Genomic DNA, 26,658 nt, shown 5'->3' on the forward strand with positions numbered 1-26,658 from the left:
TTGGTAGAGAGAGGGCCTTGCTATTTGCCCAGGCTGATCTAGAGCTCTTGGGCACAAGCAATCCTCCTACCTCAGCCTCCCAAAGTGTTGGGGTTATAGGCATGAGCCACTATGCCTGGCTCATTTATGCAATTTAAAAAAAAAAGAAAAAGAATTTAGGAACCACTTGTTTTAAACAAAATTTTAATCTTAATATTTCCCCATCACTGTGAGTCAACTCTACAGAAATGTGGCTAATCTACATTCTTCAGGAACTGGAATACAACAGAAAACAATTAATTGAAGTGGAGAAGGTGTCTCTTATCCATGCCTTTGACCTTCCTGGATCTGAGTTGACCTGTTTCTGCTGTAAACCAAGTTATTAGTACCATTTCACTCCCTTCATTGTCCCCATTGTTATCCAATTAAATCTTCTACTTTTCAGTCTTTTTATTTCTTATAATATTGATATTCAACATTACCTTATAGATCGTCACTATATTTAACATGCCAATTAAAAATATTTTATGTTGACTTCTGACATTACTAAATAGTGGGAAATTTAAAGAGTTTTGTTCCTGGATATTTCTGTTCTCTTTATAAGTTGCTTCCACCTACAGTTTCTGAGGAAAAGATGAAATCCTTTTCAGTAGTTGTTGAAGTTGTGGAAATACAAACAACAACAACAACTAAACAACAACAAAAACATGCAAAGTCGTTGAGCTCATTTTGTATGATGCACAGATGACAGATTTGGTAGACTCAGCCTGTGATCCGCTCAAGTGCTGCCCCAGAGGTCAATGGAGCTAAGGCAGGACCTTCAGAAACTATGTAAATTCATTTCCTGTAACCAGGCTGCCCTGGTTTAAAATATATTTTCATCTCCATTCCTATTAGGTCGGTGGCAAAAGCCACACTTACCTTTGCACCAATCTAATATTTTCTCCATCAAGGAGCAAGGGACAATTGTAATTCTCCTTATTTCGATAATTTTTTTCTCACATAAAGCAAGTTGCTGAAGAACTAAATGTAATTGTTTTTCTTCAGGTCTTTCTACTTGTTTCCCCAAGTGTTACAAGCGTGACACACTCTTAGATAAAATGAAGTAATACTAGCAATGTTATTACAAACTTCAGTTATGCCAAAGCAAAACCTGATGTAAAATACTTCTGTTCAGCGTCAGTGATTTGATCATGGGTCTGATTTATGGCCACATTTGACGTTGAAAAACCTCATAACAAGCTTATTAGGATATGCACTGATAATTCTTGGTTGCTCTTGGCAATCAGAACATTTTGCCTAAGGGAAAATTTAAATTCCGGAACTGCTCTCTTTTTCCTCACCTTACTGTATAACCTTGAAATAACACAAAGACTAAACTGCAGGTGGTGTTTATTTAAGAGCCTTAGGCAGTTTAAGCAGAATCTGGTGTGTCAGAGAACTCTATTTTTGAAAAGGTGCTTTCAAGACGTTATTTTCCTAAGATGCTTATAAAAGATCTAGCTACAGTTTGTTCAGAAAAGCTAATCTGCAGTTTAAAATATTCTTTTTACATAATTCATCTTAGTGTCTGAAAATTTTCTGGTTTAGCTTTCAGGGTTTAATTTTTTAAATTTATAATAAAATTTCCCAATGCCAGACTAAATTACATGCCCAGAAGCTGTTCTCAAAGGACAAAGTACTAGAAAGAAATAATATTAAAGAATCCTGAAAGGAGAGCTTCCAATTTCAGTCCAACCAAGAAGAAATTCAACAGAGAGGTTGACCTGATCTCTCTTTATGAAATACAGTATTTTTCTGCATCTAGATCAGTATGTCTTTTGGGCTGAAGGTTTTTTTTTTTTTTTTTTAACGACTTTCATCATCTTCCTCAAAATATTAATTATTAAAATTTAGATGCTATATATATATATTAAAAAGAGTGACCTGTCCAGGGAGTTTATTTTTAAACAAGGTAGTTGGATAACCTGTCCATTTCTTGGTCCTTGTAAGGTCCGTACCTCATGTGTTGATTTCAGTTTCTGAAGAGGTTACTGATTAGGGCTTTGAACTGATCTTCCCACTTCTGGAGCACAAATGGCAAATGGTTGTTTTGCTTTGTTTTTTCTCAAGAGTGTGTGGCGTGTTGCCATCTTCCATCTTCTGTGAGTTTCCTGATGACCGTCTTTATGTGTTCTATTAGGTCAATAGAAGAACTTCTTCCTGACTCCCTTGCCTCTTTAGTTGATGAAAATGATAGGGCGGTTTCGTAAGCGAATCATTTCTTATCATTTTCTTACTGAAAAACTCTGTCACCAAAGGAGTTGGTTAAGCTTTAAGCGAAAAGTTCCACATAGAGCTCTGGCAATGGGAGGAATGTAAAAGATTGTTGGGTCTAAAAGGAAGAATCAAATGCTGCTCATCAGTTTTAAACAATACCTGAAGAGCAGACGAAAGGGTCCTCTTTCAGTTTTTCTGAAACTGTGTTGTAATGACAAAATGGTTTTGTGTGTCTGTGTGGTTCTGTTTCTGTTTTGTTTTTGACTTCACAGGAAGAGGTTTAAACATGAAGGCAAACCTTATAGATGTTAGCATGGCTACATATAAAGCAAAGCTGCCTCTTTTTTTTCTTTTCTCTGCTTCCATTTAGGCCTATCACATAATTTAAGAAAACATAAAATTTAACCACAGGAGCGCTAACTATAGTGTGACCAAAAAAACCCTGATCAATTTTGTTTTCGCAGCACGATATTATCAAAGATTTAAGAAACAAATTTGCCAGCCTCGGCGAGAACTCTCTGGTAACAGCATAAATGTCTGTGTTGGTTGCTTTTGATTTAAAGGTTTCTTTTTTCATTTGTTTGAGCCCATTTATTTTCCCCTTCCTTTTAGTTCACTTTATTTCTCATATTCTGTAACTAGCAAGCCTTCATTTTTTAAACCTCTTCCATCTTCCAGTGTCTATTTTCTGTATTTTGGATGGAAAGTTTATGGCAGCAAAGCTGTCATTCTGGCTACCTCTGCTGCAGCTCTTCCTGCTCTTAGGTCATATATGTTTTGGCCGTTGTGTTTATGGACATGATACTAATTGACTGTTTCATGTCCCATTGACTAAGCTTCTCTACCACGCCATTTGATGGACTCACTGTCATAGGGCTCTATGCAACTTTCATTCTGCAACTTATACTGCTTAGTTCCGTCTCAATTCTCCAGCGAACTGGATTGCTCAAGTGAATGGTCATACCAGTCTTGAACTCGCTGTGCCTTTATATTTTATTTTTATTTTCTTCTTTATGTTTTCAGTGGTAGCTTAAGTGGAAAAGAATGAACTCCAGCCATTGCTCCAGCAGCACCATGCAGTATCGTTTGTTACCACCAGAGAATACAAAATATAAAGGCACATTGCATCTCTTATCCTTTGGGGGTGATTGGGGAGATCTGTATCATAAATCCACTACTTCGTTGAAGCCTACCTTTTTATTCATATCAGCTTTCAATTTTGCTTAAACTTCAAGACATCTCAGTTAATGTTTTTCTGTGATTCAGTAATACCTTGCAACTCCAGCCATTTGCTGAGCAGTATCAAGTTATGGCCATGGCATGGGAGATTATTAAAAACGTGACAAACTTATGCACAAATGTACAAATCAGAAAGTGCAAGTTTCAGTGATGAAGTACAGTACTTCAAAACTGTGATACAGGCTTTGGATGAATCAAATCATTAAAATTGAGAAAAAACAATCCATGCTGATAAACCAGTACCAAAAGTCTATCAAGCAAACTGTAAAGGGGAAAAAAAACTAGAGTTGAATATGTTAATAATATCTGTTTAAGAACATCGTTGGTGTTGAAATGGTCCATAATGTTGTCATAGAGCCCATACATGAAGAGATGACTAAAAATATGGTCTAGAGAAATCTATGCTTACTGATACTCTCAACATAAATGGTTGGGATTTGTGTTCAGGAAAAAGAAATGGAAAAGCAAAAGCTTCTGTACCAGCAAGCCCGACTCCATGATCGTGGTGCGGCTGAGATGGTGCTACAGACGATCAGTGCCAGCAAAGGTAAGGTTCCTTAAGCTCCCCTCACAAGTGTCTGTCCTTCAGATTTCCTCGTAGCTCGCAAAGTGCTCCCTCATTTCAATTCCACTGACTCATTTAGTCCTGGGCCTTCTGGTTCATGACTGTATCAGGGGCCTATTCACAAATACAAGCTCTCATTGTTTATGGAGGCCACTGTTAATTTTTTTCAGAGTCTTACTATACAGATTCATTTTTATTCTGTTCTTTAAGTTTTGGAAACTATGTTATAACTAAACTTTAGCAGAATGATCCCATAAAATGGAGGTGGGCGAGCTTTTTCTGTAAGGCCAGAGTCAATATTTTCAACTTTGAGGGTTCTGCAACCTGTCAATTCTTCAACTGTGCCCTGTTAGCATGGAAGCAGCCAGACACAATAAGTAAGCAAACAGGGTGGCTATGTTACAAAACAACTTTATTTACACACACAGGTGGCAAGCTGTCATTTTGGTATATGTGTAATTTATCGTATTTTACCATAGTTTGCTGACCCTTGATAAAAATCTGGAGAGTTTTAAAGAGAGTCTTTTTTTAACAACTGATAGGCGTATTTCTCAGTAGCCAGCTGTTTCAAGATGACTTTTTGTACATTCATAAGATCTTCTTTGTGAAAACCTTTTAAATATAATTTGTAATAGAATGGAAAAGTAATGCTGGTACATTCTGCTGTTAGGCACCCTTATCCTTAAATAGAAGATTATTTCTATTTCTAAGGTAAATAGAGGTGAACAATGAAAAACAAAATATGATACACTAAATAAAAGTTGGTGTTATTACCTCAATAACTTAAAATTCAGAATAGTCTGCTTAATAACCAGACTACAAACATATTAAAATAGAAGTGATACAATGAAAATGATGAAAGTTCTTCAAATATGATATAGTTGAGGGAAGGGGGAGAGAAATTTTCTTCAAAGAAAGTTTTAAGTAGCTCATACTTATTTTCATGTTTATTAAGCACATGATTAATTTTGAATCAATAATATCAGGTCTCAGTATTTCAAAATCAATTGTCTTCCTATTCTGTCACTTCTATATCATCATATGGTTTCAGCTCTTAGCTACTACACAGAATTTAGTAAAACTGCTGATGCCAAATTATGCATTATGATTGTTTTAGTATTTTTTGGTACATACGTCAATCTCCCTTTGCCATGATACAGATTGCTTGAGGGGCATAATAATTTTAAAAGTGCAGCATTGAAGGGAGAATAGGTTAACACAGAAGGTGAAATGACACAAGGAACACTACCTTTTTGTATTTCTTAGGTGAAACTGGACCAATGGTAGCTGCTACTTTGAAACTTGGAATTGCTATTTTAAATGGTGGGAACTCCACGGTACAGCAGGTAAAATCTTTCAGTCATTCACATAATGTACTTTTCAAACAAATGGACCATATAGTAAAGAACTATTTGTTGTAATTTTTTTTTAATTTTCTATGTAAAATATGGCTCAATTTTAGTTTGCCACAGTACTCAAGGGAGAGCTAAAGAGGGAAGAAGTAATTTTGTGATAGTGTTACAACTCCAAACATAAAATGATGTCAAAATATCTGAAAACATCAAGAGTGGCCTTCTACCATGTCAAATGAATTCTGGTGCTGAGGTAGGAACCACTGTCTCACTGTCCATATACCAAACTCTGAATATGTGGTTGTGGAACCTGGCAGGGGTAACCAGCTTGTTCTGTTACCAGAGTAAAGGATTATATATCTTTTTTTTTTTTTTTTTTGAGACAGAGTCTCGCTCTGTTGCCCGGGCTGGAGTGGAGTGGCAGGATCTTGGCTCACTGCAACCTCCACCTCCTGGGTTCAAGTGATTCGCCTGCCACAGCCTCCTGAGTAGCTGGGATTACAGGTGCATGCCACCACGCCCAGCTAATTTTTTTGTATTTTTAGTAGAGACAAGGTTTCACCATGTTGGTCAGGCTGGTCTTGAACACCTGACTGTATGATCTGCCTGCCTCAGCCTCACAAATTGCTGGGATTACAGGCGTGAGCCACCACACCCAGCATGATTATATAATTTTTAGAAAAGAAAAACTAAAAGAATCTCTCCAAAACATTTATCAAAACACAATGTCTCTTGCTTATGTTTTACTTAAGAAGACCCTCATTACTTAGTATATATATTCGGAAGTCCTTAGCTCCAGAGACAGTAGTGAGAGATCCTGTAATGTGTACTTCTTATCTATGCAGAACTTGTCTGTTTCCTTTATAACTTCAAATATGTATTCCACCATCTCCTTTGACCCTGTAAGCCACATTTCTTTGCTTGAAAAGACCAATGATTAAGTGTCTCCTTCTTTATTTGACCAAAAGTTATCACACCTTCAATAAATGGCTATGTGTTTTTGTGTCTATGTGCATATATACATGTGTGTTTGTGCATCTGTGTATCATACATACGCTATGTGTATATTCTCTCTTTGTGCATGTGTGTATTTATATACATATGTGCATATACATTGTATGTATCTTTTACATATTTCATTTATATTGCCTTTGCTATCTGAAACAGATTATTACTAAAATTCTGTCTGCTTAGCTGAGCCCTTTATAGAACAGCATTGACAATAGGGATTATTCTGCTCTTCAAGATTTGGAGAAAAACAATATTCTTATTTCTTTAAACTTTTGAGCATGCTTTCTGTCATCTTATATGTACTTGTATATTTGAAATCGCTAATACATTTTAATCATATCAGAAATAGCTGTGTCACTGTGCTATGGAATAGTAAGCTAACAAGACAAAGCATTGCTTTAGCGTTTTTTACATTACTGTTTTACCAAAATTTTGACCATAGATTCTGGACGTTATTCTGAGAACAAAGGAGAAAATTTTAATAGCCAAATGATTCCTATTGTTCTTGCAATTTAGAGACTATGGTGATGGAAACTGAATTTTTGCCTATAGCATTAGCATATGGCAAATCTTCACTTTTTTTTTTCTTTTTTCTTTTTTGAGATGGAATCTAGCTCTGTCACCCAGGCTGGAGTGCAATGGCGCGATCTCGGCTCACTGCAGCCTCCACCTCCCAGGTTCAGGCTATTCTCTTGCCTCAGTCTCCCAAGTAGCTGACTACAGGCACGTGCCCAGCTAATCTTTGTATTTTTTAGTAGAGATGGGGTTTCACTATGTTGACCAGGCTGGTCTCGAACTCCTGACCTCATGTTCCACCTGCCTCAGCCTCCCAAAGTGCCGAGATTACAGGCCTGAGCTACCACGCCTGGCCTGTGACGCTCTTTAATGAAATCATTTTGGTATGGAAACCTGTGAATAACATCTCTGGGGATTTTCCTCCCAGTTAACTTGCACTAAAGTATGTGAATTGCCAAATTACTCAAAGAGTGACCAGAAGAGAATGAAGAGTAATATTACCCCCTGATGTTTTTGGTGCTTATGGCGATGTGTGAGGCCACTCCCTTATTCCAAGTTTGTGTAACTGTCTTGCTTTGACGTGTGTGTCCCTACTTTGCGATAAAGATGACATAGCATTATTTGTATGCAGTGAGTATTTTCTGTCTTGATTCTAGAATGGAAAGCCTGTTTTGGTTGTTTATTTATGTTCAGTGTCCATGTGGTTTCTGTAATTCCCATAGAAAATGCTTGACTACCTCAAGGAGAAAAAGGATGTGGGCTTCTTTCAGAGTCTGGCCGGCCTGATGCAGTCATGTAGGTAAGGGCTCACTTCCTTCTTTGGGTTCTACTTGGTGGTTGTATTTTTTTGAAGCGTTTGTTTTGTACTCTGATGATAATTACACATAGAAGAATAGTTAATGATGAACAACACTTTAAAGTGGGATAATCAGCAGTGTCTGTTTTCCATCTTGTTTTTAGGGTATTGGTAATATCATAATTAATAACTCACAGAAGGTTAATAATGCCTTAAAACAGCTTTCCCATGCTACTGTAATCCTAGAGCTTTGGGAGGAAGAGGTAGGAGGATCCCCTGAGGCCAGGAATTCAAGACCAGCCTGGGTAACAGGGCAAGGCTCCATCTCTACAAAGATTAAAAAAAAAAAAATAGCCCGGCATGGTGGCACACGCCTATACTGTAGTCCTAGCTACTCAGGAGGCAGAGGTGGGAAGATTTCTTGAGCCCACAAGTTTGAGGCTGCAGTGAGCTATGATAGCGCCACTACTCCAGCCTGAGACCCAGAGTGAGACCCTGTCTCTAATAACAAAAAATTTAAAAAGCCTTCCCGATGCTTAAACAGGGATCTTGGAGAATTAGTGTATATTCTGCATACTTGAAAATGAGTTGTGTATGCATTTTTAAAAAAGAAAATTCTGTTTAATTTGGGTGCTTGTAGGCCATTTCTCATTTTTATGACTAAATGATCATTCATTCATTTGTGATAATCATTTTCTAGATTTTTTAAGATTTAAAATCATTCAGAAAGCATTTGACTAAGGAGTCTGATACACATTGAATGTAACAAGCTATTCTAACTGCAAAAACCTAATTATTAGAGTTTTATTTCTGCATGTCTGCTAACTTTGTAGTGTACTCCCCATGTTGAAACCTATGAATGTTTTATGATTGACTTTCACATGGATCATTTCAGTGTAGGCCCAGGGGAGACGCTAGTCTGCCACTAAGAAAATATGGTTGGTAAGCATTGAATGGAGACATGTTTTCAGCGTATGATAACATTTGGTTTATATTCCAAGATATGTGGTGTTTAAATGTTTCCTCTCCTGAACAAAGAAAGTGTTCTGTTAGTTCTCTAAATGTTTTTCTTTTTGTTATTATAGTGTCCTTGACCTAAATGCATTTGAGCGACAAAACAAAGCTGAAGGTCTTGGAATGGTGACAGAAGAAGGATCAGGTAGTAATTACTTACATTAAAAGGGTCACCTGTCTCCCCTCCCTCCCTGAAACGAGTCAATTATCAATTATCTTTCTAACAGGGGGATATGAAGTTATTTTAAAATTGATGAAATGCTTACATGACTCATTTCAAAGTTCATAGTTGGACACAGGTCACACCCCAAAACCAACCCTCCACATCAGTCGTTAACTCTTTGAGTGCTAGTCCCGTTGCCAGTGGCCTTTCCCTTTGTTGGGTTTTTGATAAGAAACAGTGGTTGAATGAGGGATCAAGATCCTTCACTAGAGGATTTTCTGTGGAATCATAAACCACATGGATGAACCTTTGAATGTTTGACTTTCTTTGGCCACTTTGGCGAAGCGGGCTCTCAGATTCTTCTATTTCCTTAGAATAGTAATCCTCACGCCTATAATCCCAGCACTTTGGGAGGCCGAGGCAGGTGGATCACAAGGTCAAGAGATCGAGATCATCCTGGTCAACATGGTGAAACCCCGTCTCTACTAAAAATACAAAAAATTAGCTGGACATGGTGGCGTGTGCCTGTAATCCCAGCTACTCAGGAGGCTGAGGCAGGAGAATTGCCTGAACCCAGGAGGCGGAGGTTGTGGTGAGCCGAGATCACGCCATTGCACTCCAGCCTGGGTAACAAGAGCGAAACTCCGTCTCAAAAAGAAAAGAATAGTAATCCTGTGAGATCCTCCAGTCTACTCTCATTCCTGTTACTCCTCTTCCCTTCTAGCACAGTGATCCCATATCCACATGTTTGCAAATCTAGATTGATGAAAGAAATTAAAGAGCAGTTACTGTGCTTAAATAATTCTGTGCACATGATGTTAGAATGTTTCTCTCTTAAAATACACGCTTGTATAAACTAGAAAGGTTAGCGTGCAATGCATTTAAAGCAGAAATAACCATTGCTGCCCTTTGATTTTAGGAGTATCTATTGAGAAAAAAAAAATCTTCAATACTTTTTGGTTTGATTTCTTTCTATTCTTTTGTGATTTTTTAACTAGTTTTACTCAGGCCCCGTGTGTTTATCTGTTTTTGTTTGTTTTGTGTGGTTTGGACATGTCTTCTTGTCAATTATTACTTTTGGAACATTGGATCTTTTATTGGACTAAACTTATTTCAAAAAATAGTTTTGCTTCCATCTGCCATTTGTAGTCTATGTTTATCTCTCTGAAATATTTTAGGATTAACTAATCTATATGTATTTTTTTTTTGTTCTTATGCCTACTACCACATGGCTTCTGTGTTATTTTCTGCTTGACATTTGGACGTATGAGTCCAGTCATCAAATATAAGTCATATGGTAACTTAACTGAGTTAGCTGCCTTCAAGAAAAATCACTGACACCATTCTATAACTTCTTAGGTTTTCTAGCCTAAGGTTCTGACCTGAGGTTCAGAAGGACTGACCTTCAAGAAAAATCACCAGTACCACTTGAAACTTAGGTTTTCTGGGCCCATCTGGAGAACTTGGAGCCACTGCCAACCTCAGGGCACATCACCTGCCTACCTCCAGCATCTCTCCAAAGTCCTAAGCAATTTTCAGCTATAAAATCTCTAGAAATGAATGAACTCTCTATCCAAAGCCTGACTTCCCTGTCTTGGAATTAGAAATCAATTTCATTTCCCCTGTAGTTATTACCTAATGTTCCAGGGACTCTGACCACAAATCCATTAGTCATTCTTAGTCATTGTTCATATCAGCTCCCAAAAGGAATAGCAGCCACTTAGGTTTATCTTCCTTAGCCTCCTTTCCTTTGTCAGGCAGATGTGAGTTGGAATAACATTTCTGAGTCCCAAATCAGAAATAACTTGGTGAGAGTGACCATTCTGATGTGAGAATTCTTTATATCTCTCAAAATGAGATTGATTTAACGAGTGCATTCTTTAACACACAAGAAAATAATTGCTCAAACTGATTAACACATTTTGTATTATTTCCTTACAAATAGAAGAACAAAAGCAAAATCTCAACCTTTTTTTCTTTTTCTCCATTTCCTTTTCTTTCGACTACTGTAAATGTACTATCCTCTCTTCCTCAGTCCTCACTCATGAGCGTGGTAATTATTAAAAATGAACTGTCTTCTGTTTATTTGCTCTTTTATTTGTTGTTAGCTTGGTGTACAGACTCAATAGTGACCATTTTTGTGCATTCTTTTTTGTTATAGACTGTTTTAACGAGTAGATTGTTTAATTTCCATCATTATCCATCCTGTTATTTTTGAAATTTACATATCTAGCTTTCCTCCTCCTCTTTCTTGTTTCTATGAGGATGTACAGTTATTAGTATGTCAGCTATGAAGAGGCAACAAGCATTTCAGTTACATTTTGGATTGGTTTTGTTGTCTTTCTTTCAGTTCAAAACATTTCTGGGGGGCCCAGTGTCTGCAACTGTTGTGTAAATGAATGAATCCTAGAATGTGTGTCCTAGTCTCCCTGTGGCATTTCTGTCTTGAACATACTGTGGCTTTATGGCTGCACTGATTGGTGCATGGGAAATCAGTGACAGATTCAAGGTGGACTGTGACAAGCTGAGTCTCCTCCTGACCAGTGTCCTCAGCCAGCTGCCTTCCAAGTATTGGGAGGCCTACTGAGGTTTTCTCTATTCCTTTGAAAAATCTGACAGATTAAAAATCATTTAACATCAAAACTAATGTTTATTTTTGTGACTGAATTCAAAGAGCAGTAGCAACAATAGCAACTATTTACCCCTCAAACTAATATGATAACAAAGATGCCATTCGCAATTCAAAGTAGTTTCTGAAAGACATTCTGTGCAATGGAAATAATGGATGAGATTTTAGATAGTACCTAGTATGGCAACAAGGCTTCCAAGGTTAAATTGTGCTTTCTGAATACATGCTATTGCCTTAATCAAGAGACCTATTAGAGGCTACTGTTAGCTCTAGTAATATTATAGCATTTTCCAGATTAAGAATTCCAATACAGACTCTTTAGCATATTAAAATATATCTGTTCTGAGACTACCCTTTTGTTTAAAATGCTATAAAAGTTAAGAAAAGCCTATACACATTAACAGGAGAAGAAAAATCAATCATCCCTCTTGGAAGGTATAGAAAAGGCTGAAAAAGCAACATCTGTTAGTGATGTCACTGCTTCAAAACTTGAGGCTCAGAGAACTTAAGCTTAGCACTGAGAAAATAATCTACTGTATCTGAATCTTCTATATCCAAGCCCACGTCTTTATTAAGTCGTCTCTTCCTAATGACGATAATATGATCATAAATTATATAGCCACAGAAAATGTATAAGCTTAAATACATGAACTTTTGATACCTGCAACCCTTCAGTGAGGTAGCCATTACCTTGATTTTATAGATAGGAAAACAGAGGAACAGAGAGGTTTCTTGACTTGTCCAGGGTCACAAAGCTAAGTGGCAAGGCTGAGACTGAATGCAGGCATTCTGCCTCCCACTGTTTAATTTACAGACCTGCGAGCCAAGTCACTTCCCTCCCATATTTTCACATTCTTTGGGGGCTTACTTCATGTCTACCATTGCCTTAGGTAGAATTTTTTTGCCCTTTGTCTTATTGTTTGTTTATTTGTTTTGGGGATGGAGTCACTCTGTCACCAGGCTGGAGTGCAGTGTCTCAGTCTCGGCTCACTGCAACCTCCACCTACTGGGTTCAAGCGATGCTCCTGCCTCAGCCTCCCAAGTAGCTGGGATTACAGGCATGCTACCACACTCAGCTAATTTTTTTATTTTTAGTAGAGATGGGGTTTCACCATCTTGGCCAGGCTGGTCTTGAACTATTGACCTCAGGTGATCCTCCGCCTCAGCCTCCCAAAGTGCTGGGATTACAGGCTTGGGCCACCACACCCGGCTGCCTCTCGACTTACTGTTCTTTGTTCCCTTCCAGGACACAAATCTCTTGTCAAATTTTGCATTTATTATTAAGTTTCAAAATTGCATTTGAACTTTTCATGGTTACAAATGTTTCTAACCTGGTATTGAGATACCATGAGGAACTGTGTGTTTCTTTGAGGTTTGTGTAGAAAAATTTCAGGAGAATTATTTCTTTCTACTGCTGTTATTGTCATGCAAGTTTGACCTGTGTCCCCTTTCATACTAAATTTCTCTTATTTCTACAAAAGCCTGAGGCTTCCAGTTTCTTTTTTTAAAGATTCTTCAGGAAATGTGTTAGATAGTGTGAAATGTGTTCAATGTTGTCTGTGCTATATATTTTATATGTGTTTTCTTTTAATGATTTACTACAGTTCAAAAACAAAACCTGTATGACTATTGAAATGTCATTCCATTCTTGGATTTTTAATTTTTTTTATCAGAACCGTTAACCCCATTACTAACTCATTGTGACATTGAAAGTGCAATTTTCCTGCTTTCAAAACTCTTCTTGGAATGTAGCAGAGGATACTGATTTTATTTTTGATCATTGTGAGGTGGTCCCAGACTTCATAAAAGCAAGACGAAGTTTTGACGTCGATCTTATTTCTTAAAAATAGTTTTGATTTTTTAAAAACCTCACTATAACATTAACTACCAATTAACCTTCCCCGGATTTCCATCTGTTTCTGATAATTATTTCAATGAGGTTTTTACTAATATATTTATAATGATCTCATCAAATTTATATGAAGTCGAAGCAACAAAAATTAATTTTAATTAATTAAGCAAAAAGATTGAATTGATCTTTAAGTATTGGTTATCCTAACTTTTTGTTACTGTTTTTATTGCTTAATTCCTTATGGGCTATCTTTCTCTCAGTATTTTCCAAATATTTTCACAAGTGTAGTTTAGTATTCTGCATACCTTATTCTACCATTCCTGTGAGTAAATTGTCTCTTTAAGGAAAACCTGTGATGTTGGCACAAATACATTTTTGTAACATCTTTGCACAGTTTTTAAACTTTTTTTGCAGTTTTTAACTTTGCACAGTTTTAAACTTTGAAGCACTCATTTAGAGTGACTATTATGTGCTAGATGGTGTCCCAGGCATTGGAAACGATTCCGGAGCTCGGTATTGTATAGACAGACTTGCCAGCAAATAACTTAAGAACAATGCTTTATGCATATAAAGGAATTTAGGTGGAAGTACTTAGCTGCTGGGATGTGGGGCTGCAGGAACATCACAGAAGTAACATGTAGTCTGAATTAGGAGTCAAGCTGGTGGATAAGGAAGGCAAAGACATTCCATGTAAGGGAACAGCATATGTAAAGTTTAAGGTACCAAACATGGCAAAGAATGGTGACTAACCTGTTGTAAAGGAAAATGATAAGACTAGAAGATGGAAAGATAGTATGTGGGAGGCCACGAAGGACCTTCTCTGCCCTGCCAAGGAATTTGCACTTTTTTTATGAGGCTATAAAGAGCCATTAAATAAATACCACTTGAGTGCTACTATGTGCAGTGTTAAATGATCCACCTAGAAGTGAGTTCCTAACATTTATTGCTCAAATAATGCTTCTGGTAGACTACACTAACAATAAAGTGTAGATTTCTCATTTCTGTTTTGCTACTAAATAGAAATCGACTCCTCCAAAGATAGTGACCAGCATTATTTCCTTCATGGCAGTGGGACAGCTCTGAGTTATGCCTAATGATAGATTATAGGGAATTCTTCAGAGTAGACTTTTCAAGCAGTTTTAAAGAAATCCATCTCTTTACCAGGGGAGTATGATAATTGGATTGGTGCTTTTGAAAAATTACTCATAGGCAACATTGTGTAAGATAGATATCAGAGTCTCAAGGCAGGGAGATCAGTAAGGATGTGGATGAATGCAATGGGTGAAAAACAGTAAGAATTTCAATGAGTTTGACAGCTGAGAGGCTTAGGCTCTGTCTAAGATAGAAACAATATGCAAATCACATTTGAAAGCAAAGGGATTTTTTTTTCCTCTCCAGCTACTTTAAGTTGACAGAATGTACTTTAATTCTGTTATCCTTAGGACAAACCTAATTTATTTCACCTAGTGGTCATTTTTGTTGACTTGGCATCAGAAATAGGAATGCATTGTATACGCTGCTGTCAGATTGTTAATTAAATTTTAATAAATGCACTCAGTAGAATTTATAGATCAAATAACGGTCATATTCACAACCTACTTAAATTCTGTATCTTAGAAATTTGGGTCATTTGACCTAAGACTTGACAGCATTGAAACTTGACGTTTATTTCTTTTGTGCTTTGTAGACTTCAAAGCACTTTTAATTGTTTGAGCCAATTTAATTCTCCCAACAGTCCTATGAAACAAGGAGTTGAGGAGTCTGTTAATCTCCACATCAACGTGATGAAATGAAGGCTCACAGCAGTGAACTGACTAAAGTCACATATCTAGAAATTGTTTTCCTTTGATTCTAAAATGACAAAAACAAGTACGAGTTCACAATTAAATAACACATAGTATGTGTAATGATAATTAGTCAAAGATTTTATTAGTTACTGAGGCTAACTTTACAATATTTAGAAACTGTGGCACACTGAATTCAGAAAGGCCATAGAATACTGAAATTATCTGTTTATTTCCTATGTCTTCCATTAGACTGTGAACTTCTTTAGGTTCAAGATTACGTTCGCCTCACAAGATGCCTGCCATAGAAGAGACACTTAGTGAATGTTTACTGAAGTTTACTGGAATCATACACTTTACCAGTCGATAGCTGGATGACATTGGCTATTTAATTTCTCGGTTGTTCACTGAACTGCAGAATGGCATTACATTTAGCTAGTTTACAGGATTATAATAAACTTGAATTGAAATGATGAGATAATATAGCTAGCACAATGCCTAGCACATTGTAGTCACTAACTAAATATTAACTGTAACCTTATAAGTTTACTTTTTAATTGAATTGGGATACAATTGAAGCAGTCATATTTAGGCCACTTAAGTAGCAATATTAAAACCACCCACATGGAATAAAATACCTGACATTTCACTATGTCAAAATATTGTTAGCATTAATTCTTCAGATTTAATTTGGCAGAATCAATCTTTAAGTCATCTCAAGATCAGCGATCAGCATAATTTCCTTTACAGCAGTAGGGTGCTTTTGAGTAAACTATGTAGATTATAGGGGAATCCTTTAATGTGGCCAGTCTAATTAATGCTTCATGACTCACCCTTTACCTTTGCATTATTGCAGATATCGACATAACAGGACCGTATAATGAGAATGTTAGTCTTTTGGAATCTGTTTAACTAATTGTAGGTAGAACAGTGGTGTTTAAAAATGTGTTAACTTTTTAGATGTTTAAAATAGGACTTACTGTTTTACACTAGTTTGATTAAACAAAATCTACCTAGATTATTTCTAGGAAAAAAATGGTAACTTTGAGAACATTTTAATCCATAAAGATGCCATTCAGGAGATATAAACACAATACATTCAAATAGCTATATTCAGCAGCTTGGAAGGATGTTTTCATATTTTTTTAGTGTTATTGCCACTGCACCTAATATATTAACCTTTCAACAATATGCAAAAAATTACCACAGATTATGAAGAGCCAGGGACATAGACAGCGCACACGTTACCTTTATTTTATACAAGAGAAAACAAAGGTGCAGAGAATGAACTCAGCAGTGACAGCAATACTGAAATACTTCTCCCTTTATTATAGTATTAGAAATCTTAAGCCTTTTATAAAAATGAAACCAAAGGGATGCCCTTCACAATATTTACCTTGAGCCCTCAGGCAGCAATTACAAATCGAAATTTACCAACGTAGGAGCAATTTACCAACATAGGAGCAATTTGCCAATGTAGGAGCAATTTGCCAACGTAGGAGCAATTTACCAACGTAGGAGCACTTTCAACTACATGTTACTCCATCCCGTTATTTGTTACTGATCTTAGTTTCCATCTTGCAATGGAATTTCTTTTGCATACATCACAAAATAGACTGTCGATCCTGTACCTTCTGCAGACATAAAGCCATCATCCATCTCTGTTACTCCCATTTATTTGCAGCATGGGCAATGGCAGCATTTTAATCAGATAGGAATATCTTCATTAAGCAGTAGCATCCCAGCTTATATCTGGAATCACATGATGGTAAACGAAGGCCTGACTCATCCCCTCCTTCACCGCTTCCTTCTTCCCATCGTTCTGCCATCTGCAGTGTGTCCTTATATAAGTGAAGTTACTTGTACATGTTTGGGTATACAGTGAAGAAAATACTGTGCGTGTCAACAATAAATAAAATCTTATGTTATAAATCATGATGTGTTGTGCAGAGCATTTTTAGGTGCACAAGTAGATTTATATTTATTTCAGTGTTTTTCTGAATGCTTTTTAGTAAGGATACTTCTTCCACATTGAATATATGAACACTTAAAGTGTGTACATGGTTTATTGAATTGATTGGTTTTTTGAAAAAAAATTGTAGATGGGCTCACAGGGAAAGAATCAAGTCTATGTAATGAAGTCGTAATATTTTGATTTAAATATCACTTGAAAGACTCTTCTGATTAAAATGGCTCATGAAAATGGTACTAAGTATCACCAATGAAGAGTTTAGTTCCTTTATTTGCCGAAAACGTTCTCCCTTTTGTTGCCTATCCTGTTGTGAATTTAAACACTGAGGAATGGACTTATCAGCCATCTATGGGAGATTCAACAAAACAATGTGTCTAAAACACTTAAACTTGCCACAACGTCTGATTTGCATACTTGGTGATTTTAGCCTGGTCACCAAATTTCATATCTTGTGGGCTAACAGGGAAGTGAGTGCGGTGTTTTATGTACTTTTTTTAATGTTTATATTAGTTTTCAAAATGGTTTTGCTTCCTAACCCTACCATTATATGAAGCCTCTCACTTTGAAAGTCACAGACTGCGGACTGGTAAGTCCATCAGCTCTCTGTCGCTGTAATCCTTCATAATTTCACTTAAAGTAAACATACGATCATTGCATAGTTTTCTTTCTCAGCCCAAAGTATTTCCATTCTGTAAAAAGTTCTTGTTTTTTTTTAAATACGTAAGTCCATTCATTCACTGGCTATCTTTTTTGTCATTTTACTTTCTAAACAAATTTATATTTGGGAGCAGGTGCTCGTATTGTGGAACCGTTTCCCCCCACCGCCCCCACGGATACTTTCTGTCTTGAAAATCAGCTTCATTTGTGTGTACTGTTCTGTGTTTGTTTCTTTCCTTGTGTTTTTGCTTTCAAAGTAACTTGTGATCGAAATACATTGAAATTGAAATATAAGTAAACTGAGCCCTTTCCTGAGGTTTTCTCCTTGCCCCAAAAATATTTGTTAGCGTTGGATGGTGCAGAGAAACTTCTATAACTAGGAGATGCCTTTCTTTTCACCTTTCTTTGTTAGTTTTAGCTCTCACAACAGGAACCACCAAAGTCTTCCTTTTGACTTGATATTTAGAATTAAGGTTTCCCATTTCCTCCTCCTTTGGAAATAATGCTCAAACCAGTCACATTTCTATTTTAGATTTCAGAAATCTTTCCTTTTTTTATTCAGTAAACAAGCTGATAACAAAGCTAATTAAAACAAGTTAATCAACATTTTCTGGTGATTTACAGCTTTCACAGAAATCTATGAATTATCCTTTAATAAAACAAACTCTTGACCCTGCTTTTTTGGATACACTGAATGCTTTCCATTGAATCTTTTGGTCATAATCCGGTACAAAGCAAATTTAACCCATGTGAGAGATACAGAGATCCCTTCTATGCACACCTTGCCAAATACAAGAACATAAAGAAAAAAGCAAAGTTTAAGCCTTTAGGTCGTTTGTAAAATGTTGCCAAACCCATGCTGCTACTTTTAACAGAGAAGTCTGAGTTTTAAAATTCAAATGTTCTTTTCTTACAAAGAAAAAGTACCTCTATCTGCCAAGCGCATGATCTTCTGAGCTTCAGATAGAAAAGTGGCTATGACTTGTGACTGTTTTTGGTTTAGAACAATGCTAGATCAACATGCAAGTTGGATGGAGGTGGGGACAGAAAGGGAGGGCGAGGCTGGGGTAGGTGGTAATGTTTGATCCCTCTCCACTTCCCACAGGAGAAAAGGTTCTGCAGGATGACGAGTTCACCTGTGACCTCTTCCGATTTCTGCAACTACTCTGTGAGGGACACAACTCAGGTTTGTGAGTCCCCAGATTTCTATGGTACTAAGGAATAAATATTGTTTTCAAGCCAGTAATAACAGGAGCCTGTTGGTTCCAATTATGCATCATTCTAGAGACAACAAATCGTTCTAGAGCGTGACTCTGCACTGGGCACTGAGATGTTTTATATATTGCTTCCCTGCTTTCACAGTCCTCGGATAGTTGTTTCACTTTAGTCTCATTGATTGTTTTGATGTTACAGAAGACACACGAGGCTGGTCACGGTGGCTCACATGCAATCCCAACACTTTGGGAGGCTGAGGTGGGAGGATTGCTGGAACCCAGGAGTCCAAAATCAGCCTAGGAAACATAGCGAGACCCCCTTCTCTACAAAAAATCTAAAATATCATCCAGACGTGGTGGCGCATGCTTGTAGTCCCATCTACTTGGGAGGCTGGGGCAGGAGGATTGCTTGAGGCCAGGAATTTGAGGCTGAGCTGTGATTGCACCACTGCATTCCAGCTTAGGCAACACATCAAGATCCTGTCTCTCAAAAAAAAAAAAAATCTTAATTTTATTTTTGCTGACCGCAGCACTCTGCACAGTACTGAGGAACAAATGATTAATGAATAATTTCCTCCTTATGTCCTCAAGAATGGCAACCTTTTTTAGTCATTCACTTGCTCAGAGCTTTAGAAGTAGGAATAAGGAAACTGGTATTAGCAACATCTGAAACAAAAATTGCATATTGATCATCTGTGGAGCACCCAGATATGCTTTTGGGGTGGATCACTTTTTATGGAAAATATACATTATTTTCATATTAAAGCTATCAGAGAAAAACACTACACTTACCCACAATGATTTTGCTGTAGAAGACATCATTTGCTTTTGGAGTTCTTAGAATAACTCAACTTGAACTTCTGAGCAAGCATTGATAACATTTTTTGATCTTGCATAGATTTTCAGAATTATCTGAGAACTCAGACTGGCAATAATACAACTGTCAACATAATTATCTCCACTGTAGACTATCTACTTCGAGTTCAGGTATGTCGCTTTGCATATTAGTAACAAATTAAAAGGGTTGGTATGTTGAAAGAATACGGCAGAATTTTAATGTGTTTGGGTTTATAACTAGACAGGATATTTTGAGATAGTTTATCTGTCACCATAATCTTTCTGCAATTCTTAGAGCAAAACTGCCTCTGTTATCTCTGCTTCTGATCTGACCTCTTTTGCTCATTATTTTATTTCTGTAAGTGGAGATATTTTCCCCTCTGATTTTTTTTTTTTAGCTCGGTGGTATTTTAAAGTCATTTTCATTTTATAAAGCCCTTTTATCCTCTGCTCCTTCTTCTACAGTTGATAGAGAAATTGGGGGATAATATTTGGAATATTCATAGGAATAGGAAGGAAAGGCTTTCCAAATACTACCGTACACTTAAATTTGATAGTCTAAGGTCAGTTCTTTTCAGTTGTCCTAATATTTCATTAATTTTCACACCTCATTGCCTAAAGATCTCTGATATTGTAATCATATTTGATAACCTTAATCAAACCGAATTGAAGATACAGGCCTCTTAAATAATGAAAGCCCTGTACATCTTATTTTTTCCTCTCATTTTATTTATAAGCCAAACCAGGCATAGTATTTTAAAAACTATAAATGCAGACTTTCAGCTTTTTCTTTAGAGTGTATAAAATCACGTTTTGTTTTGTTTTTTCTAACTGAAAGCTTAATGTGGTGGGGGAAGGTCCATTTTGAAGTCCATACACCAGGAAGTGTTGCTGAAAACACATTTGTAATTTTAAAAATTGCCTGCAAACCCAAATGTAGTTCACAGGCTGAACTAAATTGGATTATTTACTTATCCACCCAAAATTTCTTTAAAATGTACATTATTGTTGGAAACATCTGGTTTATAAAGATTGATCTTATTGAGATACTTGTTTACAATTGTTAGTATTTATAAGGAATCCAGCCAGTTTCCTCAGGGATAGGTACAGAAGCCATGGATGTCAGCGACTGGCTTCCTTGGAGAAAAAGGAGACCAGATGGGGGTACTGCAAAAAATATTGTTCCATGATTTGTCTGTTTTCTGTGCTCACATAATGAACATCTAACTTTGCTCATGGATAAATATGCTCTAGTTTTAATGAATCCTTATAGTTATGAAGTTCAAGGTCATCAGATGGTAATGTTTAAAGCTAAGTTTTCTGCTTCTTGTCTTCTCTTCAGTTGTTAGTAATATCTTAGAAGGAAGTAGCCATATTATATGTTCAGGAAAATCATTGAAGAATGACATTTACTTCACAGATATTTTTGTTTGCTACCGTATGTATTATTTAAAATACTTCTCAGGTATAGAGTCCAAGACTGGTTAGTCAATGTTAACTTTAGAATGTGACTTAATAATAAATAATATCATCCCTATTTTCCAGGAATCTATTAGTGATTTTTATTGGTATTACTCTGGGAAAGATGTTATTGATGAACAAGGACAACGGAATTTCTCTAAAGCTATTCAAGTGGCAAAACAAGTCTTTAACACCCTTACAGAGTACATTCAGGTAAACATTTAAACATGGCCGCTATCTGTAGCATTGAATTCCATAGAAAAGTGCAATATGTCTAGAATAATTTCCAGATCTCCTATTGACCCCTTCAGAGTTTCTTTGCAAATCGCTATAATTAAAATATTAGGTTGAGATGTGAATTTATGTGGAATGAAACTGCTTCACCATTTGGGAGGTTGGCGTATGATTAACTCCTCAGAGGCATGGAGTGTGACATCAGCGCTACTGTATCTCCAGGGCCTGATATATTTATTAAGCACTTAGTAGATATTAAGGAAGGAAGTGCGAGCAGGCACATTAAACCATTCTTTATAGTATTCCACTAAAACTGGGAAGAAGTTTCATAGAAGCTTAAAGAGAAGAGTGTTTGAAAACATCACATATGTATATTATAGATACAATTTCAAATACCATACAGAATATTCTTTTCTTTTTTACATTGATGTATGTTCTCCTTGGACCAAACTTCTAGACTTAACTTCAGATTTAAAAAAAAATTTTATAAAAGTTTGGGTTTTTTTTCCAATAGCAAAATTTTGCTGATGACCAGTCGTCTTTCCTTTCTGTCTTGTCTCAGTGGGCAGTGTTACTCTGAATCACTCGCTGTGTTTGACATGTCCCTAGCCTGGTGCCTCGTGTTCTTTTTCTCATGATGTATGTGCCTATTTTCTCAGGTTGTATGCTTGAAATGCTAAGGATAAAACAGGAGAAGGGAGAAATTTATAATTGGCTTTGTGAGACTAAACATAAGCTTGTGGGGAGAAGAAGGGTTAAGTTAAAACTAAATGGTATCCCTGGAGCCTAAGAGTGACAGCTGTTTCAGTAAATGACTGACTCATGGCCAAGTAAAGCTAAATGAGTGCTCTGGAGGTAGGAAAACCTCGTCTAGGCTCACTCTCCTCTGCATTCAGTCCCTCGGAGGCACTTTTTGTACTGCTTTTTGCCTTGGTGGGGAAGAGGAACCTTATTTCAGCATTTCAAAATGGAAAAGTCATGCTTGATAATTCTAATAAAATTTCCTTTAAAATCAAATAAAACTGAAAGCTTCAGTCAGTTTGGGTCTACTCACAGTCCCATTTCCTCACCTCTCCTGGCTTTCATTATTGCCTTAGTATTCTCATTCATGCCTAGCATGATGCCGGTACAACAACATTCATGTGTCATGTCCTCAATAAATAACAGGATTGACTGATGGCATTAGCAAGCCACTGGATTTTGGAGAAATGGGAATCAGGATGATTTCTATAATATATTCCAAATGAAACATAAGTGCCATTTCAGCTAACAGTGGGAATTTCTCGGTTCCTAAAACAATTGAGATTCCTGAATTTATCGAAAGCTAGAAGCATCCATTGAGCATTATGTGCAAAACTCTTTATTAGGTGTTGTTATAGAACAGGTTTCTATGTGAATATTCAAAGGATATTGGATAAAGCCACATGGCTTATCTTGCTTGGTTCATTTTAACTCCTCTTCTCTTTTCGATGACATTTAAAAATAACAATCATTTCTGAAATATGTATTTTGGAAAAATTTTAGGTATTCAGAAAAGTTGCAAAGATAGTACAGAGGGTTTCTGTGTATGATTCACCCAGCTTTCCCTAATGCTGACATTTTATATACCCATGGCACATTTGTCAAAACTAAGAAATTAACATTGGCACATCCTGTTAACTAAATTATAGGCTTTATGGATTTTACCAGTTTTTCCATTCATGTTCTTTGTTTTTTAAAATTCTGGGAAAAGATCCAAGTTACCACATTGCATTTAGTGAAATATATTTTAGAGACGTTTGACTTAGTGGCATATCTACTGATAAATATTGATACTGTGGAGATAAGCTTATCGTTAGCTTTGTGCTTATTTTGGACTGCCTTTGAGATTAGAGCATTGCATATTGCTTTATTATTCAAACTTTTGCTAACTATAGAAAGTTATATATGGGGGAGATCCAACACCATTGAAACAAATGGAATTACACCTAGGAGACTGTTATCCCAGTTTAATAAGAGGGGGAGAATTGTTTGAGGAAAAGGACATTATATTGTCAGGGTTCCTAGAGCAAGACCTGAGGTAGTTGTTGAGAAAAGAGAGAGCTTGATCTGTCCTTGGCCCAGGTCCTTCTGGTAGTTAGCAAAGGTTTTCCATGTTGCAGACACATACATCATGAGAAAAAATATGCAAGGCACCAGGATAGGCAGATTGCCCTGAAGATGAGTTTACAGCTCCCAGATGCTGATGACCTATGGCTGAGCAAGTCCTGGAAAGGACATTCTGTGTGTTTCAGGTTTAGAAGAAAAAGTGGGTACTTTGGCTTTGGGCGCAACTCTGCACATGAGGGTTCATCAAACAACTTTTGGTCACCTAGGGGTCGCAGGAGAGCATCACCTCTTGTAATACTTTAACTTTTGATTTGAACTTTATCACAGAAAGAAAATTATTTCTGACTTGAAGGAAAATCAAGTTTATTTTCCTAAAAATAGCTTTCCAGTGTTCCCCTAATGGCCTCTGGTACTTTTCATCCTCCCTAATTTATATACCATGGAACACCAAGCTGACACTGAACATCAACCACAGGAAAATCCTAAAGATCTACTGCTTTCAAACCAGAACTGTAATAGCCAGATGGGACTAATTACAACCAGAGATGAAGGAAACTGTAAACTACTATATCTGGTACATTGAAAGAACTGGATTTAATAACCTATAGATTAGCATAATCTGACTCTTTCTCCCCACTGTCCCTTCAGACTTTCTCTGTCAACCATTTCTTTACCACTAGAAGGAATCCTGTGCCATTTTCAGATAAATAAAATTATGTCACTTTGTCACAAGAATAGTCTCATTTCAGTAAAACTTCCCCTCATCCTTGGGCCTGATTTTCAGCTGGAAACCCTGGAGTGAGAGTGTAGGCAGTAAGTCCCATCTGGATGTTGTCCAATCTGGAAGGAGTCCAATCTGGGCTTTTTACTCTCTCTCCTTAGGGTTCTTCTCTTTCTCTTTCTCTTTCCCTCTCCCCTCCTGGTTAACCCCAGGCTTCCTCTGGATGGGAGCTGTGGGAGAGAAGAGGCATAAGGAAGGAAAGGTCTCCCCCGGGGCACATGTAATCCCAAATTGCACCATGGAGCCAGCCCTCTGGTGTGGTGTGTTGTTTTTTTTCTCTAACATGGGAGCCTGGCCCTGTCCTCCAGTGCCATAGAAATGACTCTTTTCCCATCCAGTTTAAAGCTATTCAATCAGAACTTTTGCATCTGGTGGCTCCCATCCACCTTGGCATTATGTTACCATTTCAGACTGATTTCAGATGGGGCAGAACGGCCCCTTCCTGAATAGTCCATATAAGGAACACAAGTCCCTTTTGTCACATGCTGTCTATCACACTTTCCAATACCAGACCTTATGCTACCCAACTTCAGAAGACAGAAACTGCACCCACATGAGGGTTCTCCTGAAGCCTCTTCTCTCACTTGGTGTAAGGGGATGCAGAAGTCACAAAATGGAGATGCTCAGCACATAGAGAACCCCCTCCAATGTCTCCCCCTTTTCAACTTCAACCCCTTTATATCCTTAAAGCGGAAAGATCTATTTTAAGTCACCCCTTTTGCAGGTAGTGAGTCTACTGCTTTTGTCATATGTGGGTACGTGTCATTCTCATAGTCATATGAGAATACATGGTCAGTATCTCACTGTGATCTCAAAGATGCTGAGACAGGAAAAAGTTTGAGTTGAACATAATGGATCTTGCCATCTCTTCCAATCACTTGTTTTCTAGTGTAAGATCCGAAATGTTTTTATGGATCTATGTGGTCTGCAATTTAAAGTTCTTATGAGTTATTTGCCTAAAGGAATGAATGATTTTGAAGTTAAGAACAGTATTTTATGTACTTTTTTCCTTTCTAAGTAAAATCCCTGTTATTTATTTTCATGATGGATGTAGGTGGGTTTACAAAACTGAATGATGGTAGCATCTTTTTTATTGGAAAGTGAAAACAGAAATTGGCTCCATGAAAATAGTCTGCCTGCTACAGCAGATTCTTTCTAGTATTGATACTTCCGAAGTGTTAGCTAAGAGAACAAAGTTAAGTTTGTTAAAAGATAAACTTAGGCATAATAACATCTTAAATTTATCTGAGTATTCAACTATTTATGAATTGAGCAACACCAGAACACTAATGGTTCAGCACTTCACCAAGGGTGGGGGCGCTTTTATAAGGTGCTCCTGGAAGCTAGACAGAAAAAGAGATTTGATTGGTAAAAGTGGAAAGTCCCTAGCTAGAGATGAGTTGGCAGTTTCTGACTGGTGAACTCTCTAGATGGAAGTTAACTGGTGGATTATGATTGGTTAAGCTTAAATTTACATTGAGCTGGGATTTGGTTTTCTTAGGGAGGAACTCGACACTGGAGCCATCTCAGCCTAATGACCTCCCAATTCAGTATTTTATCAGCTGCCAATTGTCTTGGATTCTGGATTCATGAAATTAATAGTCAAGGATTACTCTTTAAAAACACCTCAATGGTTGTGCCACTTGTATAACAGTTCGATATTAAGAACACGTTGAAGAGGATTTTTCTTTTCTATATATGAATGCTTTGTCCAGGTTACTATTTAGGAATAAGAGGTAGTCACCTCTCATCTTAAGCATATTCTCAGATTCTTTTCAATACAAAATGGTAACTACTGATTTACTTAATAGCCAAAACAACCAGACCTTATTTTTTCCCTCTAAATAAAGGAGACCAAAGCCAGACCAAAAAAAAAAAAAAAAAGAAGATTCACAGAATATAAAAATCCTTGAGAAATGTTTTTTGGACTATATTAAACATTTCAAAGAGGAAAGTATTCATCTCTTAAGGGTACCATTATCATCACTGTATCTCTTTCTTTCACTTTGAGTTCCTATCTTTTTCGATAACGTGCTAGTAGTGAGGTATGTCAGCCCTAAGTCGACTTTTCCCATTATTGTAAAGTTTGTTTCGGGGAATCAATTATGAGGAATGACTGCCGTTTGTCTGTTTATGCTCCAGGGTCCTTGCACTGGGAATCAACAGAGTCTGGCACACAGCAGGCTGTGGGATGCTGTGGTCGGCTTTCTTCATGTGTTTGCCCATATGCAGATGAAGCTGTCGCAGGTAAAGTA

The 26,658-nt window shown here is 37.0% G+C and overlaps 1 protein-coding gene across 6 annotated transcripts in view; it reads left to right on the forward strand.

Moving 5' to 3' along the window:
* Window positions 1-26,658, forward strand: part of RYR2 (ryanodine receptor 2) — a 784,705-nt gene that overhangs the window by 696,067 nt on the left and 61,980 nt on the right. For all 6 annotated transcript variants that reach the window (XM_064383634.1, XM_064383629.1, XM_064383631.1 and 3 more), the window contains 8 exons: window positions 3,925-4,024; window positions 5,309-5,388; window positions 7,644-7,720; window positions 8,803-8,876; window positions 18,894-18,974; window positions 19,901-19,989; window positions 21,385-21,513; window positions 26,546-26,650. In XM_064383634.1, coding sequence (XP_064239704.1) covers window positions 3,925-4,024; window positions 5,309-5,388; window positions 7,644-7,720; window positions 8,803-8,876; window positions 18,894-18,974; window positions 19,901-19,989; window positions 21,385-21,513; window positions 26,546-26,650 — 735 coding nt within the window. The remainder of the gene's footprint in view (window positions 1-3,924; window positions 4,025-5,308; window positions 5,389-7,643; window positions 7,721-8,802; window positions 8,877-18,893; window positions 18,975-19,900; window positions 19,990-21,384; window positions 21,514-26,545; window positions 26,651-26,658) is intronic.

This window comes from Aotus nancymaae, unplaced genomic scaffold (genome assembly GCF_030222135.1).
Source record: "Aotus nancymaae isolate 86718 unplaced genomic scaffold, 86718_ANA_hifiasm-v0.15.2.pri h1tg000032l_0, whole genome shotgun sequence".
Lineage (NCBI taxonomy): Eukaryota > Metazoa > Chordata > Mammalia > Primates > Aotidae > Aotus > Aotus nancymaae.